A 14,948-nucleotide genomic window follows, 5' to 3' on the forward strand; every position below is an offset into this window, starting at 1 on the left:
AGGGCAGGGCAGGGCAGGGCTGCCCCGGCCCGGGGGGATTTGGGGTCGGGCGGAGCCGCCTCAGCGCCCCCACTGCTCCGCCCCGCCCCCCGCAGGGCTCGCGGGGCACGCCGGGAGCTGTAGTCCCCGCCGCCGCCCTCCCCTCCTTGGGGGACGCCGGGCGGAGGGGGGCAGCCAAACTACAACTCCCAGCGGGCGGGGGGAGGGTGGTCCCGCGCGGCCCGGCGCTCCCCCCCGCACACCTCGCCCTGCTGGGGCCGAGGGGAGGCAACCGCGCGCGCGGGGGCGGCCGGTTGCGAGGGGGGGCGGCCAGGGCGGCGCAGTCGGGCGGGCGGTCGGGCAGCAGGACGGGGGGGGCTCCGCCCGCCGCTCCGCTTCCCCTCCGCGGTCGGGATGAAGAGGCGGCTGGCGGCGGGGGATGAGCCCGGGTAGAGGGCGGGGAGGATGGTAAGGGGCCGGCGGGGTCCCGGCGCAGCTCTCCCGGCGGCGGCGGCGGCGCCCTCCGCCCCTCTGCCCGCTCCGCCCTCGCTGCGAGGAGCCGCGCCGCGGGGGGAGGCGGGGGCTCGGGCAGCCGGCGCCGCCCGGGGCGCGGGGCGTGAGGCGGGGACGCGGCGGGGCGGGGGGATGAGGAGCCGGCGGGCAGCCGCCGCCTGCCGGGCCCCGGCCCGGCCCCAGCCCCAGCCTCAGCCCCGGCCCCAGCCCCAGCCCCGGCCCTGAGGCTCCGCGGGGCTCCCCGGGGAGCGGTCCCCGAGGAGGCTGTGCTGGCGGAGCCGCTCCTGCAGGCAGCGTGCGGGCAGGAAGGAGCAGCCCTCCGGCTCCGCGATCAGCCCGGACAGCCCCTCACCGCTTCATAAACCTTGTTTTATTATTATTTTTTTTTTCCTCTCGCCCTTCCGAGCCAGGCTTGTGCTGCCCGGCGGCGGGCGGGGGAAGGCCGGCTGCCTGCCGCCCGGCACTGCCAGCATGACGGCTGCGGGCTGCGAGGAGCCCGGCGGGGTCTGCCCGCCGCACCCCCTGCCCGCCTGCTAGCGGGGCTGCCTCGGCCGGGAGCGGCTCTGCCCGCCCTGCAGACACCGCAGCTCCTCTCCGGTGGGGCTCGCCCCACGTCTTACTTTCTCTTGATGACTCCTGGAGGTGGCAGCGGGCCCATGAAAGACTGCGAGTACAGCCAGATCAGCACGCACAGCTCCTCGTCTCCCATGGAGTCTCCCCACAAGAAAAAGAAAACAGCTCCCAGGAGGAAATGGGAGGTTTTCCCTGGAAGGAACAAGTTCTTCTGCAATGGGAGGATCATGATGGCTCGGCAGACTGGAGTCTTCTACCTGACTCTCGTGCTCATCCTGGTCACCAGCGGACTCTTCTTTGCGTTTGAGTAAGTGACGTTCACGCCTGTCATGTCCCCGCTCTCTTCCTGTAGCTATTTACTTGCTGACCGAAAGCAACATAAACACACTTATCCAGATGTCACAGGGGGTGCTGGCTGAAATCGGCTACCGTCGGTTTATGTAACTGAGAGCGTGCTCTGGTGAGGTGCTGAGGGGCACACGGTCCTGCTTCCCTCACTGAGCTCCGCGGAAAACTCGGATGGAGGTGGTACGGCTTTTATACTGCAGGTTTGCAGCTCTTGCTGCAAGAGGAGCGTAAAACAACAGGTTTGGGACGGTCAGGAAATGAGGTAGCTGCTTGTCCGTCGGTAACTGATTAGAATCAAAACTGGCAGGTGCAGAAATACTGACCTTTTGCCACAGAACCGCACAGAGTGCGAGGAAAGCAATGCTTTTTGTTAGTTCATAAATCAGGCTTTTTTTCCTGTCTTTTCCTTCTCGAAGTCATTTAATAGCTTGTGGACAAGAATTCCAGATTAGTTAAATAAAGAAAAGGCAGAGCTATACAATTTTGTATGTACCTAGCTTTTCACCACTAGGTAACAGCATTACTTTGTTTGTGATGGTAACTTGTTGTATGTCAGGTTGGTCTTATTGTAAGCAATGTTTGCCTTACAGTTTTGGATTCATTTTTTAAGGAGGTTTCTGGCATCCTCCTAGGGCCTTTTTCTCTGTTGCTGTGAGTTTTCAGGAATCTTTTTCATCTCCATCAAGTGAAGACACAGTGCCAGCAAATCTAACGTACTGATTTTTCGCAATTATATGCAGCAGCTAAATTTATATGGAGCAGCTAAATTAAGTATGCATGCTAATAAAGAATTAGGTACTTGATATGTAAAATGCAGTTCACCTTTTATTTAGTTATTTAAAGCACTGAGTTACAACGGTGCTCAGACTGCAAAATACTTGCTATAGGAACTACTGACTTCTTTTTAAAGATATCATCCTGCTTCACCTGTTTTAAAACTATCCTAGCTTGATTTGTGGTTTGTGGCAGGAAAATAAAGATACAGTTGAACATAGATTACTGCTTGTTGCCTTTAAAGAGAGAGATAGCAACGTTAGCAAACTCTGACTTGTGCCAGTTAGATGTAGAAGACAACTGTTACATACTGGTAGCATTTAAGAAGGTAGAAATGCTCAGCAGGTGATCAGAGTCTAAAGCCGTGTGACCGGAAAAGGTGTCTGTGAATTCCTCAGGTGAACTGTCTTCAATGGGCTCCTGGTGATGCTAGAGGAGTGATTCATTGTACATCTCCTGCAGGCATTATGAAACTTCTTGAGCATCCTTCGAGTAATTGCAATGGCACAGTGGATGATGGTATCCATTTACTGCACGTGCACTTACTTTCCTGTTTTTAAACGGGTTTCAAAGGTGTCTGCTGGTAGTATTGCATCAGGACTGGCTGCTACTCTGTTCTGGTTGGCATGATTAGGCCTAATTTTGGAAAGGTTTTCCGTGTGGGCTGACACTTGTATCTGTGTGTGGTCTCATCACCTTCACTAGAGCCTCCAAAGGCAAGTGCTGGACTTCCCATAAGCACCAGAATGTAAACGTAGGATTGGAAGTGTAATGTTTTATAGTCATGGTTGTAAAATCTATTTGCCAAACCACCATGTACGGCTTATTTATGTGTTTTAACAATTCGATCCTTCAGAGAGAAATATTCTCTGTAGTTGCGTGATTCAGAACTGCTAGGGCAGGGTGAGCCGCTAGCTCTCTGTCACCTGATTTCATTACCTCTGTGAGTTATGTGCTCTGTGAGACTCGAATGCTCCAACTGGTGTTGTGGCTTTGAGCTTATCTGCAGTGTAACTGTATGTGATGGACCATGTTTGGAGTCAAGGTACAGCATTTTGATACCAAACTGGTGCTTTTTCTAACCAGAAGTCTGAAGCAAGGAGAAATCTCTGGCTTTACGTAACTGTATGAGCAAAAGCATGTGTACTGCTCTTGAGTCATTCTTGTATCACTCGCACTCTTCTTTCAAGGAAATTAAAAATAGAGGGCAGCAATGGTATTTAATTTGTACAATAATGATAAGGTAGGTTTGGTGTTTAAAAAGCACTTATGCTGGAATTACTGTGCATCCTCTGAAGACAAAATAAAACAAAAAAAAAAAAACAACACCACCAAATCCCTCAAACTCTGAGACTGGGAATGGTGCTCAGCATATTTGCAGTGTTTGAACTACAAATGCTTGGTAAGGTTATAAAGGAAAAAGGGGACTTTCCTTGCTTAAAAAGTGTTATTCTGAAGCAGTTTCTCATTGTATCTCTTGTTAGTGGTCTGAAGTTGCTACTTATTGATCAGCTGAGAAGGTCTCCAGTTGTTTGAATGTCACTTCTGTTATTTAACTGATTTTGTAAGGAAGCTGCTCCTCAACCAGCCACTTCCAGAATGTGAGAGCAAAGTGCTTCCGTCCTTTCTGTACACGTGGGCCCAAGTGATTTTTAAATGGGTATATGCCTTGTGTGTCTGAACTGTAAGGTGAAGCTCTCAGTGAAGAGGAAGATACTGTGTGTGTTCTTCAAATTGTTCTTTGCTACAGTTGGAAGGAAGGACTTTGTGCACTTGGATTTTGGAAACTGGAAAATGGGTACTGACATCCCAAGTCATTCCCCAGTTGCAGGCAGTGAAGAGGGGGACTGGGAAAGAGGTGAACCTGGCAGCTGATCTCTGAGAGAGTCGTGCTAACAAACACTTGTTCTGTGTCCTTCTGGCTTCTTTTGTTCCTCTAACGTCGTCTCTTCCTGTACCTCATATTTTGCTCTGATACCCATTCATCCAGAGCTATTTCATGTGCTTTCGACTCATCTCCAGGGTAGAAATGCATTTTACTGAATCAACAAATTGTAGCTCTCCAAAAGCAAACACATCTTGACCTGCGTAGCTTTTGACTTTGAATTGTGCCTTTGTAATCTTCACATTTTTTCATATTTATGCTTCTGTGCTTTTTCCTGCCTACTTTTTTTTTCCACTTCCTGCTTTCTGCTGTTTTTATTCCTTTCTCTCTGTTGGTGTTTTTCTCCCCAGTATTCCAGGTGCATCACTACTTCTTCCTTTTGTCATTTCACTATTATTTTTCATTTGCAAAGAGGTAAAAGAAATTTTGCTTTAAAAACCAACCACCACCACCAACAAAAAACAAACACAAAACAACACCTTAAGCTTCCAAGCAGTTGCAATCTAATTGCTGCATCTTCCCTTGCTTCTGAAGGAAGGAAATGCAAATAAGCAGTTTTATTTCTGTAACCTGTCTATTAAATATAACGTGATGTATTGCAAGTACTTTGGGGACCCAGCAGAGATGTTGTGCTTGAGGTACTCTTAAAAATTCCGTCTATTTGAAAATGCTCAGGATTAAGCACCACAATTTACTTCAATCTGTCTTTAAAATTTGGGTATGTTACTTTGTCTTGGAAATGCAGTTCCTGACTAACCTTATAATGATTTTCTTTTTTTTTTTTTTTCTTGCAAATTTGGCTCAATGATGGACTTTGCTTTGCCTTGCCCCCTTACACAGAGACACAGTTTTTTTTTAAAAAAATAATTATTCAGTGCTCATGTTTAAGTATCTGCATGACAAGTTTGGAAAACAAATTCCTTTCCCCAGAGCAAAGATGGCATCAGTAACTGAAGGGCAGGTATTGCTGCTGTGCCTAGTCCATTCAACCACTGTATTTGCATATATGTAAAGCCCTTTATTGGTGCAATAAAGACAGGCAAAATTAAGGCACTTCATACTTACTTCTTTTATTCAGCTAGGTATGCATCCTCGAAAGAGAGGAGAGTCCTTCATGCTTAGGGTCATTTGGGCTACTGTAGGTTACAGAAAAGCAACGAGGAGGCTGGATGGCATATTTAACGCAGGAGGATGTGTAAAACAGGCATCTTGTTAAATGGCAAGTCTCATATGGATGCAGAAGCCTCACTAGTTCGGAGCTGTGATGGATGGGCTGTGAGCTCTGCTGCTGTGAGCTGCCCCTGGCTGCCAGCACAGCTCCTCCTTGGAGCAGGCACAGAGGGAACGTGTCTGCACTGGACCTGTTTCGGTTCAGGCTTCCGATGAAAGGTAGATGTGAGCGGGGATGCTGATGGAACAGAACTGGCTCGGGCACAGTCAGGTTTTCTTCTGTCAGCTCTGTTGCAGGGTCAGTAACTCGGAGAAGGTTGGAGCAGATGGCTGGGTGCCGGCAGGGCTGAAGCAGTGCAGCTCTTTTCTCTGTAACTGTGAGTCACAGCACTATCACTCCTGATATAATTTGACGCTTGCACTGATTCAACCAACTAGAGAGTTTTTTCTGAGCTAGTTAAAGTGTGATTTTGGTGGGCATTTGTCTAATTGCACCCTTTTCCCAAAGGTGGATGTTGGAAAATCGTTTAAACTGAGATTGTGCATGCGCATGTGTGTGTACAAATCATTGCTTCCTATCTGCTCTTATGGCTGCTGGCAACCTCTTCCAGCCCTCCTGCTTTGAAAACCAGTGTGACTGGAGGACGTTCGTGAGTCACCCTTTCTGATGCGGTGTAGGTGGTTCAATATTGAGCTCCTCCAGCACACGCGGCGGTGAAGTGGTGCTGCTCGCTGTGATGAGCCTCCGTGTGTAAACACCCATGTCAGCAAGCTGAGTGTTTTCTCCGTGGCATCAACAGGCATCTTCGTCTCATGGCTTGTGCTTCCTGCTCTTACAAGATGCGGATTCTCAGTGTGAGGCTGAATTCCAAGTAGGTGGCACGTGCTCCATCTAGTAACCTCCTTCTTCTTTCTTTGGCTGCTTTTATGATGTGTAGGTGAAGGACGTGGTCATTGTAGGATGTAAGTACACGGCGTGTTGCTTAGAAGGAAGCGCTACCAGTTCTGACTTCAGCTGTTAGCGGCTACTGTAAGCTTGCAGGACACTTCCTGCTGAAGATGTCAAGATGGCCTTTAAAGTGAAAATTACGACCTAGAAACTAAAGTGATTGCTCAATGGAGAACTGCATCCCTTCCTATATGGAAGGCCGCTCAGTAGTGCTTAACGGCGTAGGCAAAAGCAATGATGAATAGGCATTTTTTCCCCCCAGTGTTTGTTGTTCAAAAAAATGTAATTAAAATGAAAACAGAGCAATATTTCCATTTCTCGTTTTGCCACGTTAGTGAAAAAGACATGGAATGCAATAAGCCTAATCCTTCGGGTTTACTTTTTGTACGTAGTTTATATAGATCTACCAAATGATATGGCAAATTGCTAATGCATTCTGACCAGGTGTTGTTTATTCTTTGCACTTAATTTACCCTGAAAATATTAACTGTCAGAATCAAATATCTTTCAGGGGCAAAGTCTATTTAATGCTGTTTTCCTTGACAGCTGATTTTTCCTTTCCTTAATTGCAAAAAGCTTGCTTGCTTCATATATTCTTAGTTTTTCAGGGTTCTGTGGGAGTATTTCACCTATAGTTTCTCTCTGGTCAAAAGATAGCAGTTTTGGTTTAGCCTGTTTCAATGTAGCACTTCACTGAGCAGGTAAGCTTGTTTAAGCTTTTAAACCTGCTTTGAATGAATTATATGATACAAAATGAAATCCTTTTAACCTGGAAATATACCAGTAGCATGTGATATTAGGCCATGCACTTCTGTGTTTCAAGGCTAGGTCTTTTTATCTGGAAATGGATAATTATTAAATTCTTCATTTTTTTTCCCAGAGTAAAATTCTATGAGCATAACAGAAGGATAACCTCTCCTATTTTTGGAAGTCATGCATTCTCTAGTTCCTCTGAAACTGCAGAGGCATTTTATGGTTTTGTAACATTTTAACTCCTTTTCCAAAAGATGGTGAAATGATAAGCAGCTTTTTATTATTACATTTTTTTGATGGCCTTATATTGCTCCATAGAGAAATAATCTTTTAAACATGATTTTAAACATGATTTTTGATCTTTTAATTTACTCCTTTCTCACTTGGTGTTCTACTTACATTTCAGCTTCAGCTTCTCCACTTTTTTTTCCCCCTTTTCTTTGTGGGGGTGGAGGGACATGAAAATAGAGAATATAGCTGTGTGTGGGAAGTAATGTTGGCTCCTCAGATACTGTGTCCTCTCAGGACCTCGAGGAACTTACTGTATGGCTTTTGATCATTGATGCATGCGCATCTGTGGAGCGAAATGTGAAGGTCTGTGGTCCTCTTTGCTTGATGTCCCTTTCTCCTAAAGGAAGAGTGAAAATGCCACAGCAGTCTGACGGGGGACAGTTTGCTGCTTTTGTTGTCGCTCAGCGTGGTTGCTGTAGGTAGGTGTAAATTCTCAGCTTCGATTCTTGATATCCATTGCAGAGTGAGAAACAGGTCATTTCAGAAGTTTGGTTGCTTTCTTACCCTTATATCTTCAAGTATCCATTGCTCATGCATAATACTTCTGTACATCTTCAGCCTCCAAACTGTGAGATTAGACTTATAAATTTGTGGAAGTTGTTTGATTAAAAATCTATTTCAATTCATCACTCAGAAGCTGGATGTTTATATCCACGTAATCTGTATAGTGTGTCTGTTTTGGTTTGGATTTCTCTGAGTAGAGAAATCCAAATCTGCTGCTCCTTTATGTTAACAAGTGGGTAGTGAGTGTGTTCTACAGACTAGTATGGGGACAATCACGTTAGATTTACGTTACTGGAAAAAAATAAGTTCTATTACTGTTTCTTAGAAGGCTAGCATTCCCGTGTGACGTGATCTGGGACTCCTGAAGTCCACCCCTCAGTAATTTTCATACTTTGTTTGAAGGAAATTTGTTGTTTATTTTTTTTCCATTTTTTTTAAGTCAGTTTCTCAGGGACCATATTACATTTTTAGCTTCCTGTAAAGTGTTCCTTTTACTCATTTTAAAATTTGGGTTCGTAGTGGATAAAATACCTGTGTTGTTACATGATTTATTTTTTGTAATAGCTGTGTTGCATTACTGTTTTGTAAATGGCATTTCATACAAAATATAAAGTATACAGACGATGAGCTGGCCTTTGGATGGCTGAGGAGTTGTCATCCTTTTAGAGTGAAAAGATAAATTATTAGTCTTTGTAGGACTTGAACAAAAGTAGTCTTTTCACTCCTTTTTTGGGCAGAAAAAATATTTTGTTAAAAAATGTCTAGACTCATTTATAGATTCAGTAGGAACTGATACGCTGAAATTTGAACTGGACATTTCAAAACATAAATTCCTTTTTAACAGATAAGTTATACTTCTTAGGTACTTAAAACAACATCAAAACAAAGCCTTTTATACTGTCTTTCTGCTTGAAAGGGGCTCTGTGCTAGTGCAGATTTAAACTGCTTGTCTGAACATTAAAATGTGAACGAAGTAATGAGAAATTGAAGATGACTGCAGAAGAAGAGAAAGCTGTGAGAGTATTTTTAACTTCCTAAGCTGTGTGGTTGTTTCAAAATAGCCTGGTTTAAAAGAAAAATTGTCTTGAAATACTGGGACATTAATGATAATAATGATAATTTTAAAATGCTTAAACTGTTATATCAACACTATCTAGGAAATTTTTGTTAGCCTGACTGGTGATTCTCATAGTGAAGTGAAGCTGATGATCACTAAAGTTCCAGGCTCCTGACAAAGGTTTGTGGATGACGCCACTGCTCATCTTTCTTTTGGTGAAAACAGGGAAAAATTCGCTGAAGTCAGCTGGGAATAGCAGAATTTATTAAACTCTGTATAATTATAGTATGTTTTTTTAGAACTTAATACAAAAACTGTACAGCGGTTAAACAGTTTACAAACCAAAGAAACAGACCAAAATCAAGATAAAGTCAATGTGTAATAGCCAAAAATAAATTTTTGTTTTTCTCATGCTGTGGACATATTAAAAGTTACTCATATTGAAAATTTACTTAAGGACCTCTTAGGCCAAATTATCAGAAGGAAAGCTGAAGCGTTTTGGAGTTTCAGCTTTGTTTTAGACACGCTCTTGCTTACTCAGTTGTACATCCTTGTCCTGGAAGAGGCTTTGAAGCACCCAGAGCTCCTGTTTGTGCTGTTGGCGTGAGGCGAGGGATGCTCTGTGCTTGAGAAGCCTGACCGTGGGATTTCAGCTGTGCCTCGCTGAGCATCGTGCCCAATTTCATTCCAGCACTTTAACTGCTTGGTTGACAGTGGGCTGCAGTGCTATATGATTATTTGGCTTTTGGTCCGTGATTGCTTCCTTTTCATTAGTGTCTGCAGGGTTTATGCACATTATTGTGGGATGGTGGCTAATGAGGTCTTACCTAATGAGCTTGGCTAATGAGATCACAGCTGTTTTTGTTTTGTTTTTCCACTCCTGCCCTCCCCTGAAGGTGGTTACTGCAGTGAATACTGGCAGAATGCATTTATTGTGGTGAACGTGCGGTAGCTCTGCTCTTTTAATGAAAACACTTGCAGGAGATTCAGTATAACGTGGAGAATTAAACTGAAAACTGAGACTCTGAACTTGGAAGTTAACACGTGCAAAATCTGCAGTTTGGGAATTTCATGTTAGAGTTTAAATGCAAGATAACTGTTACATTGTTTGTACTGAGTGAATGTATGAAATCACTATATTTTTATTATATGCTTGTTATACCTATCAATACATCTTGGTTCCTAAGAAATTAAGAGTATGGAACAGATATGCTAGAATTTATTATTGTGGTATAATCACTCAGTATATTACTAGGAGTTATGGATGTAGGTTAAACGCCATTGGCAAGGGGCTGAAGTTTTTGTTTTCCCATTGAAAAAGGAATAGAAATGAGACTGACCCTATACAAAACTTTTGTTACTGATAGCAATACATTTCGTGTACCCTCCCCATTGAGATGTCTGGATGTCAGGGAACAGCAGTCCTGCTTGTGTATGTCCAGTACACTTGTCAGATACCACACTGGTTATCAATGCTATGTTTGAGGGGAAAAAACAAGTGTAAGAGCAGCCCATACTTAAATTTCATTGGTGTGCTTGTTTGCATTCATGGTGTGGGTTTTCATGGCATAGCTATCTATGCAGATGTTCCACTGTCTTATTTGGTAAAAAGGGCTTCCTAGTGTTGTAATGGAATGTGGAGGAATTATTATTTATTTTTTTTCCTCAGGTGGAGCTATGCAAAACAGCTAAAAGCAAGTAGAAGAAGAGTAAAAGCTGGTATTGATTTCTCTTGCATCAGTATTTCTATTCTGCAATAAACTTTCTTCATGTGTACATGGTTTATTCAGGGCTGCCACTCATAATGCTTCTATATGGTGACAAAATACAACTTTTAAGATACTTTTAGCATTGGACAAGATTTGAGCTCTCTCCAGGGCTGGGCAAGCACTGGGTGGGGAAACAAAGTAAACTTGGATCATTGCTCTGAGTAGACGGATGCATAAAACGTGTTGTATGGTATGCTATAAAGATTGGAGTATGCTGTGTAAAAAGCATATTCACTTCTGGTTTGCCTCGCTGGATTACCCTGGGGAAGAGAAGACTTGGAGGGATATTATTAAAGTGTATGTAAGTACCTGACTGCAGGAGGGGAAGTTAAAATGACAAAAACAAAACAAAATGTAACACCACTCAGCGGTGACCAATGACAAGACAAGAGGCAATGAAATCAAAATGAAGTAACATTTAAACATGAGAAACAGGTGTTTTGTTGTTTGTTTGTTTTTGTTTGCCCAGAGAGCACAGGTTGCCTAGAGAGGCTGTGGAGATGCTGAAATGTGACCAGCTACAGAGCTGAGCAGTCTCATCTAGCTGCTCCTGCTTTCAGCGGAGGGGTTGGAGTAAGTGATAGCCAGAGGTCCCTTCCTGCCTCAGCCATTCTGTATTATCCATGGTAATTCTGAGAACTTCTCCCTGTAAGACAGAAAAAGATGTATGTAGGGAGATAATGTTAATCTTGTTTTAGTTCCTAAGAACTAAGAACCCGATTACTACATGCATATTTCATGAGAACTTAGTTCAGCATAATCTAGTCGTAGGATTTGAATTTTAGCCTCAGTCCTATAAAACTTAAGACTTTAGAAGTGAAATGTCATAGTTCTTCTTTCTACCCCCTTTAAAAAAAAAAAAAAAAGAATAAAGCTTTCTCAGTTCAAAGCACATTTTCCAAGAATTCTGGTGTGTTTTTTTTTCCTGCTTTCTTTGACTTACCTACTTACCTCTTTGACTTACCCCATCAAGTTTTGTCTTCTGCTATCCATCTGGTTTATGCTGAATTGTATTGGTGTTTTACCAAATAAACAGCAGCAGCAATTTTAAATAAAATCAATTTCACTCTTGAAGAGCGTCCCTGAATGCAATTGTTGCAATGGTACGTTGTGTTCATCAGTTTGTCTGTATCTCACTTAAACTTTGTAAACTTTTCTTTCCTCCCATCTAACTTCCGTAGCCACTTGTTTGCTTTTAATAGCCCAATAGTGCTGTTGTTGTGGAAGGGGTAGGGAGGGAGTAAAGCTGAAGGCAAAAGACTTATTTTTTTTTTCCCTTTGTCATGTGGAAGGGAATGAACACATGCTTTTTCCCATGAGTATTTGTGATTTATGTTGCATTTGCCTCTATCATTGTGCAGCTGTGTAAAATCAGGGGGTCTTTCTCTCAGTGCTTGAGCCAGTGCAAACAGTTGTTCACATTCTGCAGGTTCAGCATCCTTCTCCAGCCTGCTCTTGGACATCTCTAGCTTCAGACTGAGCCCTGCACCTTAATCGATCGCACATTCAGCTTCTGGGCTCTCAGACGTAAATGATGAAATGGTTTGTCTGAAAAGCTGCTAGGGCTGAATTTGTTATCTTTGGGGCAGGGTACCACATGGGATGTCAGATTAATCCAAACTTCTTTAAAACATTGATTTGCTTAAAAAAGTAAATAATTCTACTAAGGTGTCCAGTTCTGTATTAAAAACTATTACAAATAAAATTAAAAGCAGAGAAAGTATAAGGGAAGCAGAATGTATTTTATTTGTGTGAAATACACTGAACTTCTACATGCTGTGACAGCACTGTTAAGTTTCTCTGGGGCTGGTGCAAGCCAAAGGCACATCTCTCCACAACTCTCTGTACCACATACTTAAAGCACTGTTTTTCAGGGTGGTCTTCATACCTGTAGACCTTCTGCCCTTTTTTTTTTTTTTTTTTTTTTTTCTATTTTCTAATGGGGACAGGGACCCCATTCTTACTGTTCATGAATTAAAGCAAAGTTTTGGAGCAGTTCATAGAAACAACCTCTCTGTTTAGCAGATTCAGTTGCAGCAAGACCAATCTAATGGCCATGGGCTGCTGAGAAGGATGGAGCCACCTCTTCCACTTTTCCAGGCCTTAGATGTTACTTCTCTTGCCTGGCTCTGCTCTTACCCCACCCAATGGTGAACCAGTTCAGGAAGTTCCCTTCCTGCAGAAAGCCAATCTGCCCCTTCTGCCCACACAGATTAAAATTGTCTGCTTGTTTGACTGAAGTTTGACTACTTCACTGTATTCCATTTCTGAAGGAAAATGAATTGTAGCATCTTTTAAATAACACATCAAGTGCTTTTTAGTTGTTCATGTCTTGCTCTTTGTATTTTATTATTTTTTTTGTTTGTTTGTTAAAAACACTATACCCAATTCTGTAACACAACACAGAGGCAATATCTGATGCAATTCTTCCAGCATCCCTGCCCGTGTAGTCTCTCAGTTCCCCGCAGCCAGACTGTGCGGCCAATGTATTGCATGGCTTCAATAAGAAAGCCCATGGAAAAGGCTGCACGAGCACTTCTTCACCTGCTTTTGTGTGAAAACAGCTGAGTTAGCTCAAAATATATGCTAAGCTGAACCAGGAAAGGAGTATTTTCATAATCCTTGCCGTTTTTGCCACGCTTCAGATAAGACAGCAAATGACCCAGGGAAATTGCCTGTTTCATTCAGCTGTGTAGTTGGGTGTTTTTTGTTTTCTTGGTTTGATTGGTATTGTTAATGTTGAAAGTTTAACCTTAGGAGGATGGAGGAAGAATCGTAAAGCAGTTAATGGAGAATTGAACGGTCTGCATGCGAGAGACAGTTGGAGTGGATGTCTCTATTCACAGTGCAATAAAAGAATTGGCCTTTAAAATGGTTTTGTTAAATAAGACACCTAAAACTAATCAGAGCAGAAGGAATCGTCTATAGAGCAGGAGACGGGCAAAAAGCTGTGGACTGAAATCTGACAGAGATGAATCTAATTCAATATAAGACCTTGAGAGGATAATCACTCTTCTTTTACAAGGCACGAGGCTTAGAAGGCTCTTTTCTTTAGCCTGGGCTGGGGAGGCTAAGAAGAGTTTCAACCACTGCTGTGAGTGTTTGCCTTTAAAGTAAAAGATGTTTTTGCTCTGATGTAAGGAACCCCGGACCCTTTTAAGAACAGTCTGCCCTGTGTGCTGGTTTCTAATGCCAGTTGCTGGAAGCTCTCTTCCAATACTTGAGTGCATCAGACAGTGTGTCCTGGGAGTGGAAAGGCATTTCAGAGGAAAGTGTATACAAATGGGGCGGGATAAAATATTTTGCTTTTTTTTCTCAGCTCGCACTTGAGGAGTCTGGGAAACAGGCATTTGGCTGTGAACGAGGAAAACCAAAGCAGCCTGATACGAGGAAGGCAGCTGACGTGCTTGGATCCCAGTAAGTGAGGCTGTAGTGCGCCAACATCCAGCTTGATGGGAAGATAAACATGCCCCTCCCCACGCGCATACCTTTCTGTTATTGCAGCCTAGAAGACTTTAACCAACAGCTCAGGTTGCTAAATGATAGTCTGGAGGTGTGATATTACCTAATACTGGATTGTTCTTGGCAAAAGTATGTTTATTTTCTCTTCTGAAACTTTTTTAAGCAATTGTTGGTGCTAGACGTTACAGCAAAGAAATGTCGTCTGTGGAGGGAGAACATAGGGTTCGTAACTTCTCAGCTCTATACAAAGAGATTGATTGAGGCAACATCTGTTGCAAAGGTAACTCACTGTTGAAATAAGCTTTTAATTTCAGCTTTATTGCAAGTATTTTTTGACTGCAAAATAAAGGTCAAAGACTTAAGGAGCATGGAAACTTGCCACTGAAGTCGATCTTGCCAGATAAGAGCTGTGCTGTGCTTCCAGAATGAGTGCGTCTCTAAGCCAGCTCCTCTTGCCTTCATATTCCGAAAGATGAAAAGGGTGACGCTGACAATTTCAGAAGATTTTTCAATGCCTGTAGAATGGTTTGAAGGAAAAAAATAAGTAGTGGGGTGGAGCTGGCACATCTGCTCTAGTATTTGGTTTTGAAAAATAATTTCACTTACTTCAGGGAGAGTTGCATGTCCACATTTGGTTAGTACCTATAAATAAGCTAGCCATAACTTTTGATACTCATAGTGGATTTTTAAGTTATTGGTTATGTGTCCAGCATGTTGTGTTTTAAACTACACAGCAAGATACGTAAACTACGTTGCACCTGAAATGCTAATGTTTGTGTATTCTGTCCTACCAACATATCTCTTGGTAGAGGCTAAAAATGAAAAATAAACACGGCAATAATAGACTTGTGAATAGAAGGGAAGGTGTTACCATGAGATATAACTGAGGCATAAATCAAAATCTAGTGTATTAATGGGAAA

At 43.2% G+C, this 14,948-nt stretch overlaps 1 protein-coding gene across 4 annotated transcripts in view; it reads left to right on the forward strand.

The window, feature by feature from the left end:
- The first annotated feature begins 659 nt into the window (after positions 1-659).
- The window catches only part of ZDHHC14 (zDHHC palmitoyltransferase 14), a 107,952-nt gene continuing 93,663 nt past the window's right edge, over positions 660-14,948 (forward strand). The window contains exon 1 of one of the 4 annotated variants that reach the window (XM_084513011.1): positions 660-1,372. In XM_084513011.1, the coding sequence (XP_084369137.1) occupies positions 1,122-1,372 (251 nt within the window). In that variant the 5' untranslated portion in view covers positions 660-1,121. The remainder of the gene's footprint in view (positions 1,373-14,948) is intronic. The other 3 variants (XM_084513009.1, XM_084513012.1, XM_084513010.1) reach the window with 3 other exon arrangements.

Source organism: Aythya ferina (assembly GCF_964211825.1).
Source record: "Aythya ferina genome assembly, chromosome: 3".
In the NCBI taxonomy this organism is placed as follows: Eukaryota; Metazoa; Chordata; class Aves; order Anseriformes; family Anatidae; genus Aythya; species Aythya ferina.